At 51.3% G+C, this 21,713-nt stretch overlaps 1 protein-coding gene across 1 annotated transcript; it reads left to right on the top strand.

The window, feature by feature from the left end:
- Nucleotides 1–3,451: 3,451 nt before the first annotated feature.
- H6PD (hexose-6-phosphate dehydrogenase/glucose 1-dehydrogenase) lies at nucleotides 3,452–9,691 on the top strand (the record flags this gene model as incomplete). Its single annotated transcript, XM_084274771.1, has 4 exons — nucleotides 3,452–4,078; nucleotides 5,121–5,238; nucleotides 7,402–7,671; nucleotides 8,334–9,691. 4 exons carry the CDS (start codon nucleotides 3,452–3,454, stop codon nucleotides 9,689–9,691), a joined length of 2,373 nt encoding a protein of 790 aa, XP_084130897.1.
- Nucleotides 9,692–21,713: the final 12,022 nt, after the last annotated feature.

The following is a 21,713-nucleotide window of genomic DNA, read 5'->3' as shown; positions in this document are numbered from 1 at the left end:
AGGAGCCCCAGGCCGTGCTGCATCTCTTAATTATTTTTCAGTGGGGATGTGGCAGCAATAGAAAAGCTCGTTTTCATTTGCCCCTCACAGCAGGGGAGCTTACAATACCTGGCCTGAGCTGCTGTCAGGCTGAAACCCCAGTGCAAGGGAATGCAGAGTCTTAAGCATCCCGCTTTGGGTTGAGCCCTTGCAGCATCCCATATGGATCAGACCCAGGAGTCTTCTGAAGCCTGAGTAATTTTTTACTGTCTGTCTGGGGGATATTTTTGTTTCTTTAATGTGAACAGTGGTGATTATCTGATATGAAGGCAGTAAACAAACGTCTCTGGGTTTGCTGCACTTATTCTGGACAGTGTAACGCAATAGTTTGTTATTGGGAGTGTTGTGAAACTGTTTTTCAGTTGGCTGGGAAATACATGTGACTGTGTAGCTCAATCTGCCAGGAAACTACTGGGCTAATCCACTCATTTCCTTGGGTATGTGGGAAGGAATGAGCCACCCAAACCCTCTCCATCCCACAGTAGGCACCAGCTCTCCAGCTGTGGTCCCTGCACAGCAGTGTGCAGTGGGCAGCATGTCAAACTTCTCTGGCTTCCTGGATCAAAGGTTGCTCAAGCAAATGTCAATATTACTTCAGTGCACTGAGAAACTTTGTCATCTGCATTATAACCTCATAGTGGGGGAAGTCAACCCCAACTTAAAGGGATAGTTATTTATACTGCAGGTGAAGTCTTAGGCACCACGCTTCCACCCACCTGCAGTTGCCAGTGCTGCTTGTTGGGTTCCTTAAGTGGGAACCTGGAGCTTCAAGAGCGTGATAAGGGGGGAGGGAAGGAGACTCTCACAACAGGAGGCTGGGGAGAGATGATATGAGTCAGACTTACAGACCGCAGCGTGCCTCCTTGGGGGAGCAGTGGGTACTGGGTGGAGGGGGTGATGTGCCCCATGGGGAGCACTGAGGCTGTCTCCTTGTACGGTGGCCAAGCAGAGAGAGCTGCAGTTGTAGCTGACTACCTGATGCACAGCTTGGTGTGATTTCCATGCAGGAAACAGGGAAGGAAAAGCCAAGGAGTCTGTGCAAGGTGACCTTTAGAGGGAAGCTGGGCTGCCTGGAAGGTACGGCAGCATCACACAAGGGCTGTCCTAGGGGTGCTCACTAAAACTGCCCCCTTCTCCCTGCCTCAGGTGGTAGTCTTGGGAAGCCCTTTCTTCTCAGAGTTGGGGTGGGGGGCTCTCCCGGGGAAGCTCACAGGGCTCTGAGTTGGAAACCTTGGCCACTGATCAGAACTCATGCGCAGAGCAGAGGGATTAGCCAGGAGGACGCTCCAGCAACAGGAGTTGCCACATATGCCTGTGGTTTGCTGGCTCACAGAGAGCAGCCAAGGGGTTTAGCACAGCCAGTGCGTGCAGGCTGAGAACTGGGCTGTACTGGGGCACTGCTGGCACAGGCACATTGATTTTTTCTCTGTTGTAATTGGGTCTTTCCTCCCGTTTACCAGGAAGGGAACAACCTGCCTTCCCTTGCTTGCTCACCTGACCGTTGGTCTGGAGGCTGCTGTGTGCTCAGTCACAGGAAGAGAGAGATCTTCGCTCAGGAGGGGCTGTGAAGAAAAGTTTCCAGCTGCTTTTGCCACCACAGTCCCTGTAAAGCTCTGATACCACTCAGGTGAGTCTGCTGGGGAGAGAAACATGAGATTTATAAAGACCAGCTCAAGCTGCAGATAGGGAGGGGTACTCAGAAGTTCCTTGTTTTGATTGTTATCCTCAACCTTTAGCTGATTTAGGTGTTGATTTGATGATGGAATAGTGACTTTTCTGGGAGCTTTCCAGGGGGAGAGCCAGTCAAGAGCTAGGACAACATCTGTGTTTGATCCCCCTGCCATTCAAGGGGGGCAAGGACCAGGTGTTTTGCTCCAGGCTTGGGAAAACAATCCCAAGGAGCTCTGGGCAGGTAGAAGCTTAACAGCTTTTGGTCCTAGGGCATATGTCCAGCTGTAACTGGAGTCATGGAGACATGTTTTCTAGCTGACTTAATGTGTGATCTGATGAGACACTGTGCTGCCTTGTCTCTGCCTGCAGAAGGATAAGATGATCACGTTCATTCTCATACCCAAGATCTATTTCTTAGTCATCCAGTTGTGAAACTGCCACTTTAAACTGGTGTCGTCATGGCAGTGCAGAGCCTAGTGAGACTGCAACTGCTCCCTTCTAAAAAAGCCATGTGCTCTTTTACTCTTACTGTCAGAAAAACCAGCTGGTTTTCCTGCATGGGTAAAATTAAAAAGTAGATATTTACTGGGCAGAACCCCAAGTTTTTAAAGAAGGTTACTTAGCTGGTGTGCTGTGAAGGCTGACTAAACACAGCTTCAGAAAGTGAAACGACAAGCATGAGAGAGCTGGTGTAAGAGCTTCTGCAATAACACCTCATGTAATGAGAACAGTGAAATGGTTTATTCACTTACACTGGGTTATCTCTCTTGAGCTGTAAAGTCATGGCCGTGTTTCTGGGTGTAACAGCTCAGTCTGTCACTTATCGTAAAAACAGCTTTATTTTGGGTTAAAGAAACAAGAATAAATAAGAATGAGCAAAGGTTTTTTTTTTTCAGTCAGGGAGGGCAGGTGCTGCTGGCTGCAGTGGTTTGAGTGGGTGCTGGGTGGAGGGTGCTGCTGTGTCCTCTTCAGTGACGGGAAGTTGCATCAGGCAGGACACAAGCCCTGTGTTGCCTCCTGGCCACGTACACAGTGCCAGGCAGCATCTGCACCAGCTCATGTCTAGACTCGATTTTTAAGACTAAACTGCTTCTTCCCCTGTGGTGTTTTATTGGATTATTTGTCTCCCAGTAGCTCATGAGAACCCAGTTCAGCTCCGTTCAAGAAAGTGGTGGTGCACACGAGTCGTTACACTGCAGTGCACTGACGAGGAGCCTGTGCACTGGGACTGCCAGTGGTCGTGCTTGTCCCTGAGCTGCTGTGACAATATTGACATGAAGCAATGCCAAGACAGCATAAAACCACTGGAGCAAAGTCCCAAACAGGAGGGTGCTGCAAGCAGTATTTAATTTGGAGGCACGTGTGTGTTTGTAGCCAGCTCTGATACTGGTATTAAAACGGGTATCAGCTTTGTAGTCCAAAGGCACTGACACCCCCTTGTTAAATCAGCTTGGGGGGACGATGCTAACGCTACCAGGAGACCTGAAGCACACACTGTCTTCTACTTCTTGGCTGGCATGAAGAGGCTGCAGCCCTTTCCAGACTCCTGGGTACTGTTGGGATTCAAATCATGGAGGGGAGGAGAGACTGTTGGGTGGAGGATCCAGGCAGGAGTCTCTGGCTCTTCAGCCACAGGAAGCAGGTACCTTGGACTGTGTTTTGCAGTGTTATAATGTGGATTGACAGATTCTTTTTTTATCCTGTCCTCTAGTGTTCCTGGGTGTACTTCTTCTCTCCCAAGATGCTGAGAAGAGTCCTGTGTACAGTGTTGTTCCTGGGAGCATTGCCATCGTTCGCTGAAGTGTCCCAGGGTCACATCTCCGTGGTCTTGCTGGGAGCCACGGGCGATTTGGCCAAGAAGTATTTGTGGCAGGGTCTGTTCCAACTCTACATGGACCAAGTGAGCAATGGCCACAGCTTCACTTTCCACGGGGCTGCACTGACAGCCCTGGAGCCAGGGCAGAGGTTGATGTTTGATGTGCTGAAGAAGCTGGCTTGTCCCCCAGACGAGCCTCCCAACCGGTGCGCTGTGCTCAAGGACCAATTCCTGAAGCTGAGCCAATACCACCAGCTGAAGACTGCTGAAAACTACACTGCCCTGAACAGGGAGATCGAGACTCTGCTTCGCCAGGAAGGGCTGAAGGAGGCTGGAAGGATTTTCTACTTCTCAGTACCACCATTTGCCTACACCGAGATTGCCCGTCATATCAACAGCAGCTGCAGGCCACCCCCAGGAGCCTGGTTGCGTGTGGTGTTGGAGAAACCTTTTGGCCATGACCTGGAGTCAGCCCAGCAGCTGGCTGCAGAGCTGACAGGCTTCTTCAGGGAAGAGGAGATGTACCGGGTGGACCACTACCTTGGCAAACAGGTGAGCAGCTTGTGGTGAGCAGCTGCCTGCCAGCTTGAGGGACTTGGTGGCTGGGGAAGTGTTGGATGCCAGCTCTGCATTTAATGAGTCTTGTGTCCCCCCCCCAAAATTCAGGCAGAGAGAACACGTAGACCAAAGCAGGGCTCCCTTCTGTTAGAGGAAAGAGGGTCCCCTCTCCAGAGGGAATTCAGGGTGTAAGAGTGAACTGTATGCCTGCATGAAGGGGAGATGCAGAATTCATCTGGTCTTCTCACCAAGGTCGGGGCTTTGATTTCGCTGAATAAGGGACGCCCTTTCCCTCTCACAGTTCTCCCATCTCATTACACACTGGTCTCTCTCTGCTTAGCCCTGGCTTCTAGAAGCAGTTTTTAATTTGATATGACACGGAGCTGATGGGATGTGAGGTTTGCAGCATGCTTAGGAGAAGGTTTCTTCCTAGCCAGGGTTCCACTCCGGGCATGGGGGACTTGCTGCAGGGACAGTTCAGGAGGTGGAGCTGCACCGTCCCAGGCAGTGTTCAAGGACGTGCCACCCTTGCTTTAGAGGAGTGTGATGCCACGTTTTGAAAGCAGCCTCTTCCAGCCATGTGTCTGGGTTTTACTCAGAAGGAGCATGTCTACTGAGAGGGGGGATTTCTTCTTTTGTTTTTCACCCCAAAAAGGGCAGATGGCTTTAGGGGTGTAAGCATCTGATCCAATGTATTTCAGCACTCTGGAACTGTACATTAGTCCCAGGATGGTCTGACTCAGCCCTTTGTCCTTTGACAGATACACACAGTGTCTTGCAGTTTGTAGTTCAGCCTTTTTCACATGAAACCTCAAAATGCTTCGGAAAAACCTTTGTCTGCTCTGTACAATCACTGGAGACCCTGTTGTGCATCACCATGGGCTCCCTTGCTGATTTTCTCTTCCCTGACCTGCTCAGCTCTCTGGTGTGTGGCCTTTGCTGGCTGCATCCCGATGCTGGATGGGGCAGGGAGGCAGAGATGCTGTGGAAATCAGGTGAGGCCTTTGATTATTTCATGTTTTTTTCCCCTTCACAGGCTGTAGCCCATATCCTGCCTTTTCGAGATCAGAACCGCCAGTTTCTGGATCCAATTTGGAACCGACATCATGTGGAAAGAGTGGAGATTGTCTTGAAAGAGACTGTGGATGCTAAAGGTTGGTGAGGTTGGGTGTGCAGAGCTGGGGTGAAGGGGTGAGGAGGAGAACTGGCAGGTTTGTTAATTACATGAAAGTGGCCCTTGAGGTAGTGCTGGTGCAGAAACAAGAGCAGAGGAATGATATATTGCTCCTTGGAAAGAGAAAGGGACTGCCTCACTTCCAGGTATCATTGCTGCTTCCATGGAAAGATTCCCATTGCAGTTCAGCTGGGAGCAGGGAGAGAATCCCCCCACCTTTTCCTGGGTGCTGAGTTCTGGGAGCATTGCACCTACCTTTCTATCCCCAGTCTTGATAGAAGGTACTGGATTTGGAATGGGTGCAATGTAAGGTCACTTCAGTGCTGCAATAATCTGGCTGTTTTAGCAACAACATGTTTGTATTCCTGTCCTGTTAGCTACCAAGCTCCCCCTGAGTATACTATTGTCTGGGAGATGCTTTTGCATCTGTTGCCTGGGTGTCACTCACATCAGCTAGTCCATGTCAATCCAGGTACCTAAATCAGTCTGTGCCTGCCTGTTTCTTTCCCTTCCAATCTGTAGTAAGAGAAGAGCATTGCAGAGAGAAAAAACCCAAGCCTGGAGTTGCTAGCATGGGTCTCCTGCTGAAGGACACGGCTGCAATCCCTCCCTGCAGTGCTGCAGCATCCGCTCTGCAGTGCTCAGCATAAAGCGCTCCGGGCTGGACTGCCACCCACAGCACTTCTTGGGATGTCAGGCGCCCTCAGTTCTGCAACATCAGGATTGCTTCACTCGCTTTACCTCCTCTTCTGTCTTCCTCCTGCCTGCCTGCCTTCCTTTCTCAGCTACCACAAACTCAATTAATGCAACTTTATCAAACTTGGGGCGAGCTTTGGTTTGGCAGCCCTGACCTGGGCTTGTCTGAGGGAGAGGGATGCGCTGCAGAGGGATGCAGGGAGAACAGTGTAGTCTGTGTGTAGCTACACCCTGTACCCTCCCTGCTCTGAACAACTTCATCATTTTTCATTTAACATCCCTTTTTTTTTCCCTCCCCCTGCGCAGCTTCAGCTGGCAGCCTGGCTCCCAGCAGGACTGCAGCATTGATTACGTTAATGAATGTGCCTTTGGATTAGAGCGAGGGAGATAAATGTATCAATCGATAGGGGAAGCCTATGGCTGTGGTGGTGTAGTCTGCAGTGTGCAGCCTGCTGCTGAGGGACTACAGCAAGGCATCTGCTTGAGTCACTCTGTAAGCGCGTTGCCCTCCTCCTCCTGTCCCCACCTCTGTGAGGAGGAAAGAGCAGGAGGGCTTTGTGCAGGGCATTTTGTCTCTCAAGAGTGTGTCTCAGCCATTCAGAGGGCGTGAAACCCAGGGAAATAAGGCAGTGAAGAGCAGTGCTCAGGGACAGGGTCCAGCTTCAGCTCTTCTGTGGATCTAGAGCTGTTGGGGTCCCTGCACTGATCCCACTTTCCAGCCTCTCTGTCAGGCTGCCCGTAGAACTGTGCATTGTGTGGAGTACCAGCCCCAGGTGCTGTGACCTGTGGGACAGCAGTGTCAGGGACAGCGTTATACAGGGGCCCTGTGTCGTGCTGCATGTGGGAGGTTCATTTTGGTGTCGCTGCCCATCACTGACTGCAGCTTCGGAGAGCAGGAGCAGCCCAGGAGAGCAGAGCCTGCCTTCTGCTCCGTGCGCCCGGCAAGGGTGAGGTGAGACCGTTACTCCTCTTGGGTTTAGGCTCTGTGAGCACCCAAAAAGAGGATTGTGTCTGGCTCTGCAGAGGACAGCCAGTCCCGTGGGAGCCTTTTCTCTTTAATTGAGCAGCAGAGATATTTTGGAAGCCCCTCTGGTGGGAGGGAGAAGGTTTACAGTCACAGAACTATAGGGGATGGTTGGGGTTGAAAGGGACCTTTTGAAGATCATCTAGTCCTGCCTCCCACAGTGGGCAGGGAGTTCTTTCACTAGGTCAGGTTGCTCAAAGCCCTGTCCAGCAAGACCTTGAACACATCCAGTGGTGGAACATCCACGACATTCCTGAGCTTGGTAACTTCAAGTTAATTGTTGGGCCAGAAGAGAAGCTTGGTGCAAAGCAGTCAGGGCCTGTGCTCTTTGTTCCCCTTGGCAGAGATGTTACACATGCAGAGGGCAAGGCTGCAAGGAAACTGTATTGGTTTAACAGCAACTTACCTCTTCTTTGTCCACAGGCCGCACCAGCTTCTACGAGCAGTATGGAGTCATCCGGGATGTGCTGCAGAACCACCTCACAGAGGCCTTGATGTTCCTGACCATGGAGCTCCCAGCCAACGTGAGCAAGGCTGAAGAGGTTTTGCAGTGCAAGCTGCAGGCCTTCCAGTCCCTGCGGGGGCTGGAGAAGAACAGTGCCGTGCTGGGGCAGTACCAGGCATATGCCAGCCAGGTACAGGAGGAACTGCAGAAGGCACAAGACTACATCAGCACAACGCCAACCTTTGCAGGTGAGCTTGGTCTGGGCCCTGGAGAGGGGACTAGTCTGGAGTTGAGGAGAGCAGGAGATGCGAGTCCTTGTGTGCTGATAGCAGCCATGACTCTGGACCTTAGTGGTGACACGGGGATGTCTCCAGGCATCCACCAGCATGGTAACTGGGAGCTGTAACAGGATAATACCCTTGTCTTGTTAGGTAACTCACAATCCAGAGAACAGGGAGAGTTGCATAAGAGCTAAGTCCCATTATTCTTCATCTCTGTGTTATTTTTAGAAGTGGTCTGCAAACTCCTTGGCCTTTTCACAAAGTCATGTCGCGCTCTGCACTGAGGGGCAAAGCATGGGCAGCTCTCTGAGTAGCAGACCACAGGGCCATCTCTGGCCATGCTGTGTCTCCTGAACATTAAAGATTTTGTCTGAGTGAAATTCATGCTCAGAAAGTAGCTCCCTGCAAGATGAAAGGATGCTCATCAAGTAGGGTAGCTGGGAGGAAGCACAGTGGGGTAGCTGTGGGTAGTCCAGTGATGCCATGAAAGGGCTTGATGTGGAGCAAGAGACACAGTGGATGCCAAGATTTGTGGGAGGATAGGGAGGAGAATGAAGGGTGATGGACAGCCCCTCAAAGCTGCTTGCTGCTCAGGTTTAATTTGGTAGCTGAGACAACTGTCATTTCAGGTGTGCTGATTCACAGTGACAGCCTGCGCTGGGAAGGGGTCCCGTTCCTCCTCACTTCTGGAAAAGCTCTGGATGAGCGGGTAGGTTATGTCCGCGTGCTCTTCAAGAACCGCGCCTACTGCGCTCAGAGCGAGACTCTGAGGGATGCAGGGCACAGCCAGTGTAAAGCCAAGCAGATCATCTTCTACATCGGGCACGGGGCACTCAACACCCCTGCGGTGCTCGTGAGCAGGAACCTTTTCAGGCCAGTCATGCCAGAAGGCGGTTGGAGAGAAGCAGTGGGTCTGTCAGACCTGCACGTTTTTGGACAGCCGTTGTCTGATTACTACGTGTACAGCCCTGTGAAAGAGAGGGATGCGTATTCCGTCCTCATCTCCAACATCTACCATGGCAGGAAGGACTTCTTCATTACCACTGAGAACCTGCTGGCCTCCTGGGGATTCTGGACACCGCTGCTGGAGAGCATTGCCCACCAGCCCCTGCGCCTCTACCCTGGAGGTGTGGAGAACCAGAACCTCTTAGACTTTGAAATGGCGAGTGGGGAAGTGGCATTCACACTGGCAGAGCCAGTGGAGCTGCTGAACCCCAGCAGGGCGATGCCAAGTGATTACAAGTCCATCCAGTCCAGGTTTCGTCAGAATCCCCTGGTCTCAGCGTGGTCTGAGGAGCTGATCTCCCGGCTGGCTTCTGACATCGAGGAGACAGCACACAGGACTGTGGCACGCTCTGGGCAGTTCCATTTGGCCCTCTCAGGTGGCTCCAGCCCGGTGGTCCTGTTCCAGCGGCTGGCAAGACACCATTACGCCTTCCCGTGGGAGCACACCCACATCTGGCTGGTAGATGAACGCTGTGTCCCTCTCACTGACACGGAGTCCAACTTCTTCAGCTTGCACAGACACCTCCTGCGGAACGTCCGGGTGCCCTACTTCAACATCCACCCCATGCCCGTGCACCTGAACCAGCGGCTCTGCGTGGAAGAGGACAGGGGCACGGAGCTGTATGCCAAGGAGATCGTGGCCCTGGTGGCCAATGCCAGCTTTGACCTGGTGCTGCTGGGGGTGGGCATTGATGGGCACACTGCCTCGCTCTTCCCCCAGTCTGAAAACGGCTTGGAAGGGGCTCAGGCTGTGGTGCTCACCGAAAGTCCTGTCAAACCTCACCAAAGGATGAGCCTTAGCCTACCCCTCATCAACAAGGCCAGGCAGGTGTTTGTCCTGGTTTTGGGGAAGGGGAAGCATGACATCTTCACCTTGCTCAGCAGAGTGGGCCATCAGCCAAGGAAATGGCCTGTCTCAGGTGTCAGCCCCAGCTCTGGCCAGCTGGTGTGGTATGTGGATTATGAAGCTCTGTTTGGGTGATGCCATCGCAGTGTCCCTCCTCCCTTGACTGCATGGCCCTTACAGCCTGGATTTTCCTACACCACGTCCATGTTTTTTCTGTTGCCAGCAGCAGCTTCATCTCTGTCAGGCTCCTCTAACCTTCTGGGAACTCCATGGCCTGCAGTGCCTCTGACATTTGAGCCCGGAAAGGAGCTCAGCTCAGCGTTCTGAGCCAAGAGCCCGGTGCAGCACTTCTGGCTCTGCAAGCGATTCTGACTGTGACTTTGGACAAATTACCTCACCTTGAAGTGCCTCAGTTTTCCCTGTCAGGCCTTTGTGATTATTGGCATTTAACTACCTCGCAGGCACTACAGGGGACTTTTTAAATCAAGTTACCTGCCAACTCTTTAATTTTTTTTATTAATTCTCAGGCTAAAAGACAGTAACAACACGTCCATCCTCTGCCCTGCTCAGTACAGCTGGGACAGAGTCGTCCTCTTGGTACAACAGTGTGTGTGCATGGGTCTGTGGTTGTGTATGCACAGCCCATCCTGGTGTCAGCCAGCCACCTCTGTGCTCTCCTGGAAGCACAGACACCCATTTGCTTTTGTGGGTGACACTGCTGACACTTGATTCGTGAGCTCACCGCTGTCCTGAGCCTTTGCAAACCACCCAGCAGCAGAGGTTGAGCTTGTAAAGTGGTAATTTGCTGCTTTCATTAAGTGGATGGCTGATTCCCTGGGGGACAGAGAAGGAAGACACGTTGCTTTTTAGGCTCTAAGAGTGCTGGGGACAGAGTGGGGAACGTGGCTGTTATTTGCCTGCGGTGCAATAATTATTGAGGGAAAAACTTGGTGTTCAAATGAGTTCTCTGGGTTTAGGTAGTAAAGAAATGTCTCCTTTAACCACCCTTTTTATCTCCTTCAACCACCTTTTTTATCTCCTTTTCTGAAATGAACTTCTCTCTGTCCTCAGAACTGACAATTGCAGTGTCATTCAGTGGCTTATACAACTTCTACAGGAGGCAGCTTTGTCACTATCAACATATCTGTCAGTACAGCACATGTTAAGGGCGTTGCAGTGTTTGTGGCTGGTGGTGGTGGGGTTTGAACTCAAGGCTATTGACTTGTAAGGGGAGGGAGCTTCCCCTGTGCGTAGCTCTTTGGCACAGGAACTAGAAAATTGCATCTCTGTGTTGACAGGGCAACATGAAGTGGTTCTAGAAATGTACAGTGCTGTTGCTCATGGGAAGGGTTGGAGCAATCAGAACTGTTGTCCTCTGCTAATTGCACAGATGAAAGTGCACCAAGCAAGCTCTAGAGAGCCTGTTACTCATCAACAGTCCCGTAGCGAACAGAGCCAGGGAGAACATAACCTGGCAGAGGCTGTGTGCAGCAGGAAAAGGCCAAATTCTCAGGGACCGGCTGGGATTTCTGGCAGACACCTTCCCCACCTCACAGGTGGTGCAGACAAAGCTGTGTTCTACATACTGTATCTGAGCTGCGTTGCACTCATGTGCATCGCTTTGCTTTTGTGTGGGAAGGGAGGGGAGCTGGGATGGTGTCACTTTCCTAAAAACTCAGAGACACAAGTGCCTTAACTGGTGTGACTGGGCAGCCAGGGTGGCTGGTTATCCGTCTTCTGTCCATTTTCTGTGTTTGGGAAGAAGTTTGCTGCCTGCTTCGTGGTTTGAGGTGAGTTTAACTACCAGCAGGAACACCAAAGGGAGAAAATAACGGGGAAAGGGCAGTGTAGGAAAGCAGGAGGAAAGTCAGCTCCACAGGTTCCTTACTGCAGGATTTGTCAAGTGGATGTGCTGACCAGGGAGCCTGGAGTTAACAGGAATAACTCTGTAGATGAACATTAGCAAACACAGGCACCTAAATATACCGGTGGCTAGAACAGCTGCATGGAGGAGAAGATGTCTGAGGTCTGGTATGTCCATAAATCCAAACATCTTTTTCAGTTGTTTAACAAAACCAGCCACGTTACCTTCATTCCAGTTCTTTTCTATTTGGTGTGAGGGAACAAGCTTTGCTGAGCAATTCACCTATGTGAGAATAAATAGATTGTAGTGAATGGCAGAACTTAGCATGGCTTCAGAGCTGACTGTGGCACTGGTGTGTTCCTATTTCTGTATCCTTTTTTGTCAATATTTGGCTGGCACCTTTTGAAATAATCACTGGGTTTAGAGAGGTTTATTTGTGCTTTTAAATTAGTGTGTGGGTTGTGGTTTTTTTTTTTCCCAGAGAGCTGCTGTTCTTTCCAGCTGAAAATCGGGTTAATTTGTGAAGTGTTTTAATGGGTCACCCCAAAATTCATCCTAGATTTTATTAAAATCCAGTAAAAGCGTACACAGGTTTTCCTCTGAGAACATAGAATCACAGACTGGTCTGGGTTGGAAGAGAACCCAAGGGTCACAGAGCTCCAACCCCCCTGCCACAGGCAGGGACACCAACCTCCAGCCTGGAGCTACACAAGGTTGCCCAGGGCCCCATCCAACCTGGCCTTGAGCACCCTCAGGGATGGGGCACCCACCCCTTCTCTGGGCAGCCTGTTCCAGCCCCTCACCACTCTCTCTGTAAAGAACTTGCCCCTAATATCTCATCTAACTCTTCCCTCCTTCAGCTTCACTCCATCCCCCTTGTCCTGCCAGTCTCTGCCCTTTAACAAGCTGATTCCCCTCCTGTTCCTCTGCTGCCTTCGGGGATGGGAAGGCTGCAATGAGGTCCCCCCATAGCCTTTCTTCGTAGGGGAGGTGCCCCAGCCCTCCAACAGAGCTGCCTGGGTTGTTTGAAGGGGTTTTTGAGGTGCTTCTACTTTCTTTCTTTCTTTTTTTATTTACTACAGACATTCCTGTTAAGCTCTTTGATACTTGGCATTTGCCAAATGAAAACCAAATACATAAATACATAAAACTTGGGACTGGCAAGAGAGAGACTGCAGGTGAGGAGAAGGGTTAAACAAGTAACAAATCTGATGGGGAAGAATGGTAGAAATCCACTGGGCTGTAGGCCAAGGAAGCAGTGCTATTTTTATTTTGTGAAAGCTATTAATAGGATGTGTGCACCTTCTTGAGAGCTTGTATTAACCTTTCTTTGCAAAGGCAACTCTGTGGAGTAAGTTCTTTATGGTCTGTTTCTCTCACAAGTGATTATTGATACCAATTGATTATTATTTTTTTTTAAATGGCAAGTGCATTCCTGGAATTCAATGGTATGATTATTTATATGTTTTACAGAAAGCTAACACTGGAAGCAATTAATTTTTCACTTCGACTTTTATAAATCAAGTTGTAAAGTCTTATTTTTTCCCCTGAGCAAAGGTTTGTGATTCCTTTCATGTTGTGTATAATTAATAGAGAATTCTATTTTTAAAGAATAAATAGTTGTAAACAAGAGTGTCTTTTAATTTCTTTCAAAAACTGGTGCTCACTCTGATTTATTTTTTTCCCTGTCCTCTTGGTGAGTGAAGCTTCAATATCTTGCTTGTATGAAGACTGTTAAAGTTTTTGTAGGGGGAAACCAGCAGTTTCAAATGTTCCCTCTCCTTTTTTCTTTGGTGTGTCATCCAAACACAACCAGGGCTTTTCAAAACAGAGCAACAGCCAAAGCCCTTTTAAGGTGAGAAGATGGAATCACCCACTACTGTGCAGGGTCCTGAAATCACCAGGCCGTAGGAAAGTCTCCACTGATCCACGTTTACTCCCTGAGTTGCATTTCCATAGATACTATCACCATAGTACAGAGCTGCTTAACAACATCGTCTTCTCAGAGCTGTGCTTTTAACTTTAATCTGTGCGAGATTTGTGAGCTGAGATTATGCAGTTGAACTTCAAGAAGGAGCTGTGCTGTGACTTGGGCATTATATATGGTCCCAGCACAGAGGACTGGCCTGCAGTCTGGTTGGTATTAGTGTCCCAGTCCAGAACCAGTGGCCACCTTGTTGGTGAAAGCAAGGTCTCACCTGGCACCCAGTGCAGGTGCCTTGGACAGGGGAGGAGGAGCATGGTGATTTCATCCTCTCGTCCCAGGGGAAGGCTTTGGTTTTTCTGGCAAGAGCAGGGTAGAAGGAATTAAATCAGATGTTTTCTTGCTGCAGTCTTGCCGATTCATAAGTGCTAGTTCCCATGAGTGCAGGTGGAAGGATGCTGTTATTCCCAGGCTCTTGAGGGTTTTCACTGGATTCCCGGGGCTGCTAACGTGTCAGAGAATTTCTGTAGTATGAAGTGATGTGTGTCTCTTCCTCTTCAGTGTCCAAATCCTCTCCAGTGGTCCCTTCAGCATCCAGACACAATACTATGACATATATGTATGATATTTCCTGATGCTGTTGGTGGTGCTGAGTTATCTAAGCGACCCATGGATTGGCAGGTGGCTGTGCAAATGAGGAAATTTAATGGTCATGTCACAGGGCTGGGACAGCATTTTCCCATCTGGGTCAGAAGTGTTTTCATTCTGGTTCAGGGTTTTGCTCTAGTTTAGGGATCCTTGCACATGGCTGGAGAGACCTGCTCCAAGCAGTTACAGGATTAGTGAATCCTCCCCAAACAGTGGGAGTGGTGGGAAGAGCAGCAACATCTTCAGTGTCTTAATGCTTTCCTAAACAAAAGGGTTTGGTGCTTTGCTTGACTTCTCCTTTGCCCATGGCTCAGGGCAGTTCTTAGCAGGATTTGTGCCTCTGGATTCATTGCCTGCCTTAGGAGGGAGATGGTTTGTTGCCTTCCTTTCCCCAGATGACTGCAAATGTGGCTGTCTCCTAAAAAGGGGCAAGGAAGGAGACGGCGAGGAGCGAGTGCAGGAGCCAGAGCCATCCTGAGACAAGCTGCCTTGTGAAATGTCTGTGGGTAATGCGAATCGATCCGGTTGGCTCCAGCTGCTCCCCCTGCAGAGAGCTGGCATGGCATCCTGTAGCAATGCAGCACCAGGTTCTCCTGCAGGCATCACTGCAGACAGTGCCAGGCCCGTGCCCTCAAGCTGCTCCCTGCGGCGGGGCCGTGTTGGCTCTCCTCTGAAGGATTGCTCTACGGAGAGGAATTTCCCCCAGAAACTCAGTCCCGGTGGCTCTCTGACCAGACATCGCCTCATTTTTTCCTGAAACAGGGCTCCCTTTCTGTAGGCATCTCCTTATCCACCAAACAATCTGGGTCTTGTGTGAGTGATGTTTGGCTCTGAGCGGCGTTGCTGAAATGAGACCAGACAAGAACTGGTAAGCGGGTTCTTTGCTGTAGATCCCAACCTATTTTTGGAAGGATTCAGGTTTTTTTCGTGCTTTGCTTTTTCTTAGGTGGGCATATTTTATGGGCTGGCACGGTACTCTGTTTGAAGGTTTGGGGTGAGTCCCCCTTCTTGCTTGCAGAGGGGCAGATGGTGAGGTGTGGGGGCAGAATGGGAGCTGAAATACTTGTCTCTGAGCTCTGGGGGACTGGAGCTGCAACCAGTATTGAGTTTAGCTTACTTCCTCGGATGAAGAAGGGAAACCTGGGGTCAGATGCCAGGGAAGAGGGCAGCCAGCAGAGGAGGCTGCAGAGCAAGAGGCCAAGTACTCTGTGTCTCTCAGAGGTGTGCATATCCCATTGGGGATTGTGCTTGTGGGATGGACCTAACTGATGTTAAACAGCTTCATCTGGGAAAAAAAAAAGTCCTCAGCAAATGGAAGGGGGAAAAAACCATGGGTGATTAAGATTCACTGGACTGCATGGATCCTGCATCATCCCAGAGCTTGTAGGCAGCCACTTTGGTAGGAATACAGCATCATGGCTCTGTGCCCCATGGTAGGATTGCTAGGGGGTGGGAGGAGCTGGGGCTCCTTCCCTGTGTCCCAGGCCCATGGGAATAGCAAGTCCATGGATAGCAGGAGGGAGCTGAAGGGGCAGGTTCCTTGCCTGAGCTCCCCCTTCCTCTGGCTCTGCAGCAACAGTAAATTAGCTGCTTCAGAGGGATGTGAAATGTTCCCAAGAGGTCAGAGGGATGCTGCTGGAGGAATGGAGTGCTTTATCCTACACTGTCCCTGCCTGTGTATCGACTCATATTCATCAAACGGGATCAGCCCAAGTACTTGTGGGGACCAGCAGCACTTTAAATCTCTTCAGCACAGAGCCAGGGCCTGTCCCTGTTGCTGTTACCTGCTGCAGGCAGGTGCTGCCTGGCATCTCCTTTCCCAACAGTGGGATTTTGACGGGACCAAACTGTCTGACAAACAAACCCCCCGCAGGCTGCAGCGTTTTGACTTGCAGAGGGACAGAGATGTAGATGTTTTTCCTGAGCTGCTCTCTGGAAATAGGTTTCTGTACCTCAGAAGGTGCTTGGGAGACAAGCCTGCCAGCACCAGAGGGTGCTGCATCCTCATGCTGCAGGAGCGAGCGGGAGCCGCTTTCCCAGCCCTGTCCTGCAAAGGGACCTTCTCCTAGAGGCACAGACCGACACAGCAAAAGGAGCTTTTCCTAGAACCACAGACCCACACAGCAAAGGGAGCTTCTCCTAGAACCACAGACAGACACAGCTGGGCCTCCAGCACCAACTCTTCTGCTGCTGGTTCCTTCAGCCACACGCAGCGCAGGGATGAGCATCGGTCTATGGAGCAGTGAGCTTTCTGCTCAGCCTGCTCTCCTGGGAGCTATGCCACAGCTGCTATTCCTGTGTTATCCTAGTTCCTACCATTTTCCATCCACGGCCCCATCAAAACATCAAGGAACTAGTTTTTCTGCTTCCCCACTCCCCCTGCCTTCTCACCCACAGACCGTGACCTTGTGCTTAGTCCCCTCCGTGCAGGTCTACAACGTGCAGTCCGATGAGCAAAAGGGGTGTTATGATGTGTCCTTTTTGCTGTGGGCAGTTGTGCCAGCCAGCAAAGGGTTGTGTTGTGTTGACTGTGCTGAGATCTGAATTCACAAGAAGAGACTAGCTGAAAGGAAGACAGCTATTCTTTTTTCCTGCAAAGGGCCCCTTAGGGATGCCTCTTTTACCCACCCCCCCCTCCATTCTACACTCTTTTACTCCCCTTTCCATCACATTGAGCCATCTTCCAGCTGAGGAGGGCTTGTTGATTGTCCTCTAGGCAGGCTTGGCAGGATTTCTACCTCATGAGACTGCTGTTCTAACAGCCTCTTTCTCTGTTCTGTGCACACTGGGTTACTTTGGCTTTGTTGCTGTACATTACAGACACTCATTGTTCACTATCTGTTGCATTGTCTCCCTTAATTCCCACAGGCAGAGCCTTCATGCAGCACGTACATGTTTCCGGGCAGAGTGTTTACTCTCTCCCCCTCTCCCCAGGGCGTAGAAAGCTGCTTGTCTGCTGCCTGTCTGTCTGTATACACGTCCGGGGTGTGTGTGTGTGTGTCCCAAACACAAACCAAAAGGACCCCCTTTTCTGATACAGTCTACCACCCCACTGCAGCAAAGTTAGGGTCAGCCAGGAATAAAGCACACCTACCAAGTCTGTACTGGTCTGAAAGTTCGTGCTCTTTAGAAGGATTTAGATGCTTATCATCAGAGATTCAGAAGGGACCCGTTTCTCAGAAGGTGGGTGCTCATCCAGACCCCAGAGATAATCTACAATGCTGAATGCTGAGCACAAAAAAGGCAGCATGCCAAGTCCTCCCTGCTCCCACCTCCCTTTTAATAATCTCAGCATAAAAATACACAATGATGAGAGCTAGAAAAGCCTCTTCTAAGCCAGGCTCCATCCCCAGTTAGTTTTCCAAACAGGCTTAGAGGGATTCCATTGCAGGCCATGAACACTGGCATTTGTCAGCAACCCGGCTCTGCCACTGTGCTGTTGTTTGAGATGTAGACAGTATTCAAAGCAAATGATTGAACACTAGCAATTCCTGCTTCTTAAGGAAGCAAGAAAGTCAAACATTAAGGAAATAAAAGGAAACAAGATTCCATAGGAGCTGTGATCTCATCTGGAGAGGAGCCACCACAGAGCTGAAACGTTCTGCTTCAGCACTTGTCTCGTCTGGTTTCCTCCAACTTCCCTGCTGCTCTTCCACCTCCTCCACCCCGTTTCTCCCTCTCCCTGTAAAGCACAGGGATCCCTGTTAGAGCAGGAGACCCCTGCACACCTGCAGCCAGTGCACAAGGAAACAAGCCTGTGAGTAGCCATGAGACAGAGAAGTTCACGTCTGGTGACGGTGATGTGCTGCAAGGTGCTTGGGGAGAGACAGCGGGTCGTGGAGCTGGGTGGCAGGTAACAGGGCTGCAGGGGAGTTGGCAGAGCAGCTGAATGCACAGGCAGGCAAAGCCTGCTGTTTCCCATGCGGTTCTCAAACATCAGTCACAACTTTCTTGGGCTCAGTGATGATGTCCCTGTTGCTGCAGAAGGTTCTCGTGCTGTGCTGACCATTTAATACACCCTGAGGGCTGTGGCTTGGCAGGCCAAGGAGAACCTCCAAGAAGTCTCCATAAGTGAGGTGGCCATTGCTCTGTTACTCCCATGGGTCACAGAAGATGGGCAGGAAAAGGTACCCAGCTAAGAGGACAGTTCCCCATCCACCTCTCCAGGCATCAAGAGCTATTGCCAGACAGCTGACTAACAGCTGCCTCCCCTCTGCCTTTATGAATTATGAATCCATGCTAGCCTTTGCCTTGCTCCCACCGGTCAGGTTCTTGCATTACAGCAGTCTCCCACCTTGGCAGTAATGAAACAAAGCACATAAAATTGGTGTACGTTAGTAGGTGCAGTAGATGGATTTACCATAAAGGAGAACCTGGCCCACAGAGCTCGGATTCTAAGCAGTTTTGGAGTTTCCCTGGACAATGCTTCAGTTTGTCTTGCTCTCCAGCTAATGTATGTCCAGTACATTCCTCTAACATCTTTAGCATTGGCAGAAGAGTCAAAGCAAAGTAGTTTTGGAAAAGCTGTCCAAATACATACCTATTTAACATAAAACTTCTCCTATTTCTATCTTGCTGCGTGTGAAAGAGCACATTTGTGCTGTATCTACAAACCCCTTGGTGTTTTTGGTCAGCTAGAGTAAAAAATTTAATCTAATGTGAATGTGTTTTTTTAATGAACCGCAATAGCAACTACTCCCTGAGGACTGCAAACTATGCCTCACTCCTGCAAGGATATGAATGTACATGTGAGCAACTTCATGTGCCTTCACCGTCCCATGGAGCTCCACTGAATTTCTTTTCTTGCATTGCCTGAAATCCTTTTCAGGCTTTTTTTGATGGTGTAACTTGTAAGGGCTGAGGAGGAGTGGGATATTTGGCAGTAGACCACACATTGGCCTTGGTATCACATTTATGTCTTCTGACAGTTCAGTGGGCTCAGCACTGGACCCTGCCCCATTATATGTCACTGAATGTCCTGCTGGGACCACCCCACTGAAGGAATAACCTGGCAGCAGGGACCTTATGGCCCCTGGGGACTATGCAATTTCATTTCATCCCATGTGCACCTGCAGTTTTCTTCACACAAGCACTGCTATGACCAAGCTGTACGTTCATGAAACCTGACAAAACCAGCATACCTCCTCCCAGCAGCCTCCCAGAGATCCAGCACGTGTCTACACCCAGGAATCACCATCCTCACTACTCACCTCCCCGCTTCCTAAGATGTGCACAGCCAGGAGAAAACCAGCTGAGTATCCTATCTAATGAAAAGGTAGGTAAGGAGAACGCGTGTCTACGGTTGAACCTTGTTTGAATGAAGGCCCTGTGCTGGAAATGAAGTTCATCGGAGATGAAAGCAAAGTCCTCTGCAAGTAGGGACATAAAAATGAGGACACACAATTTAACCCCGCTCTCGTGTGCCACGAGACCCTTAGTGATGAGAACCCAGTGTCAGGGCCCCGGGGTGATGGTTCCAACCCCAAACCCCAGTCAGTTCAGCGGCGTGCGGGGGCATTCGTTCCACACTGACTCAGATGGCAGGCTGCCACCTCCTGAATCATTCATACCACTTCCTCCAAGCTCCTAGGTGGTCCTTGGAGGTATCCCATGCAATATGGCTTGCTTAATTTATGACAATCCACTGATTTATAGCTCCAAGCAGGCTTGCTACAGACTCTTTTTCATCTGGGAATACTGAAAAAAATAATGAATCATCTCAAAAGAGATATCGCTGGGTAAAAGTTGCTTTTTTGGGGGGGTGGGAGAGTGAAATGAGCAGAATTGTATTTCCTTGGTTTGTTTTGGTAAATAAATCAGTTTTTATATATAAAATACCCACTCAAACACACCTTCCCTGGGGTGTTTGCAACGTCTAGCAACACTGTGTTGGTGTATAAGCACGCTGAGGATGCAATTCATTCCAAAGCGCCCAGATTGCCCCCCAAAAAAACCAACAAACACGCCGAACCCCCCAGGCTCTTTGCCCTTTAAAGCCCTTCCTAGAGCAAGCCGGGCAGCAAAGCATCAATCAAACCCCATTTCAGCCAGAAACACGGCGGATTCTCCTCCCACCCGGGGACACACACAGGCGGCTCCGCTCTTCTTCCTCTCCCCCCCGCCTCGATGAAGGACCTGCCTCGCTACCCGGCTGAGTCTTCAGACCCCGCGGGAGTTCCGCGGCGTTGCCGCACGACCCCTCCGCTTCCTCACAGCCCCGGTTCCACCTCCCCCCCCCCCTCCTCTCCCCGTTGCCCGCCCCCTTTCCCGACCGCGGTCGGGAAAGGGGGCGGGCAACGGGGAGAGGAGGGGGGGGGGCGGGCATAGCGGGCCGCGCCCCTGGCCAAACCGGGGGCGGAGCGGGGCCGTGGCCGGGCGTTATTTGGGCCATGTGAGGGGCTGGCCCCCCGTTTGCCGCGCCTGGAGCCGGGAGGAGCCGGGGCGTTGCGGTTCCAGCCTCCCCGCCGCGGCGGAGGAGAGGCGGGCGCTGCCCCTCTCTGCGCTCCGCTGCGCACCCGCGGCCCCGGGAGCAGCCTCCGGTGGGGTCTGCCCCCCCCACCACCACCACCCCCTTCCCAGACACCCCCACCCCCGTTCGCTGCTATGTTCCGGCCGGCAGCCTGGGAACGGTAGGAGCCGGTGCGAGGTGGGTGCCCGCGGGTCCGGGCGGCCCTTCCCTGGGGTGGCGGTGATCGGCTGGGCTACCGCGGCCTCCGTCTCCCTGCTCCCTTCCTTCCCTCCCTCCCTCCCTCCCTCCGCGGTCGCGCCTTCGTTCCCAGCAATCGCGGAGCGGGTCTCGCCTCCCTGTTCCCCTCCCGCCCTGCGGTCGGTGCCAGCTTGAAAACCTAAGCGAGATCCAGGCTGGGCTGAGGCCGAGCTTCCTGAGCGGCTCGAAGGCACTTGCAAAGCCCAGCTGGCTCGGGCACCATCCCGCCTTTGCAGCGGGACCGCACACGAGCGTGGGAGGCCCCATCCGTGGGGACCACCCGCGTCTGTCGGTGGGGTGCGGTGGCAGGGTCTGGTGGGCTAACGGGGCACCCACGGCTCAAGCGCCAGGGCCAGAAGTGTTCCCAGCGTTCACAAGCGCGTCCTGGAGCTGCGGTTGGGATGCCGTGCGATGGGCGGCTGCCGGAGGCCGGCTGGTGTAGCCATGCGTGGATTTGAAAGGCAAACACTGATAAATGTCAGTTCGGGGATCTTCGGCTCTTTAAGGAAGTCAGGTTGTTTGTTCAGTGTCTGTGGTTACGGTGGTGGTCTCCGGAGCGCGGCTCACGAGGCCTAATTAATATGTCTGGCGTTTTTTTTACTACATAACCTACGCTAATACAATGGGAGCTTGTACAGAACTGTACCCGAAGTACCTAGACCGTTGTTACGGGGAGAAATCAGTCTTGCTGTAGCCTTGTGCTGAAATATGGCATTTGTTCTCCTTACTAAGAAGCGGGCAGTTGGCGTGGCTGGTGGTGGTGGCCCTGCCTGATTAGAAAGCTGTGAACTCTCTAAGCTGTTGCGTGAGATAAGGAAGTGTACAAAATGATTGTAAAAATGGGAGTTGGTGCGTGAGAGAAAGAACAGCTTTTTTCCCCTGACGGTGCTGCAGGATGAGTTTATCAACCTTTTGTCACAGAAGCAGTCTCTGAGTTTATTACCCTTCCAAAGTCTGAGCTCTGCACCGGATTCTGCGTTGGGAAGCACGGTAATACAAGCAGCTTGGTCTTGCT

Source organism: Gallinula chloropus, assembly GCF_964237585.1.
Source record: "Gallinula chloropus genome assembly, chromosome: 23".
NCBI classification, from domain to species: domain Eukaryota; kingdom Metazoa; phylum Chordata; class Aves; order Gruiformes; family Rallidae; genus Gallinula; species Gallinula chloropus.
Note: the sequence above shows the minus strand (reverse complement) of the source record. Positions and strands in the feature narration are given on the sequence as shown.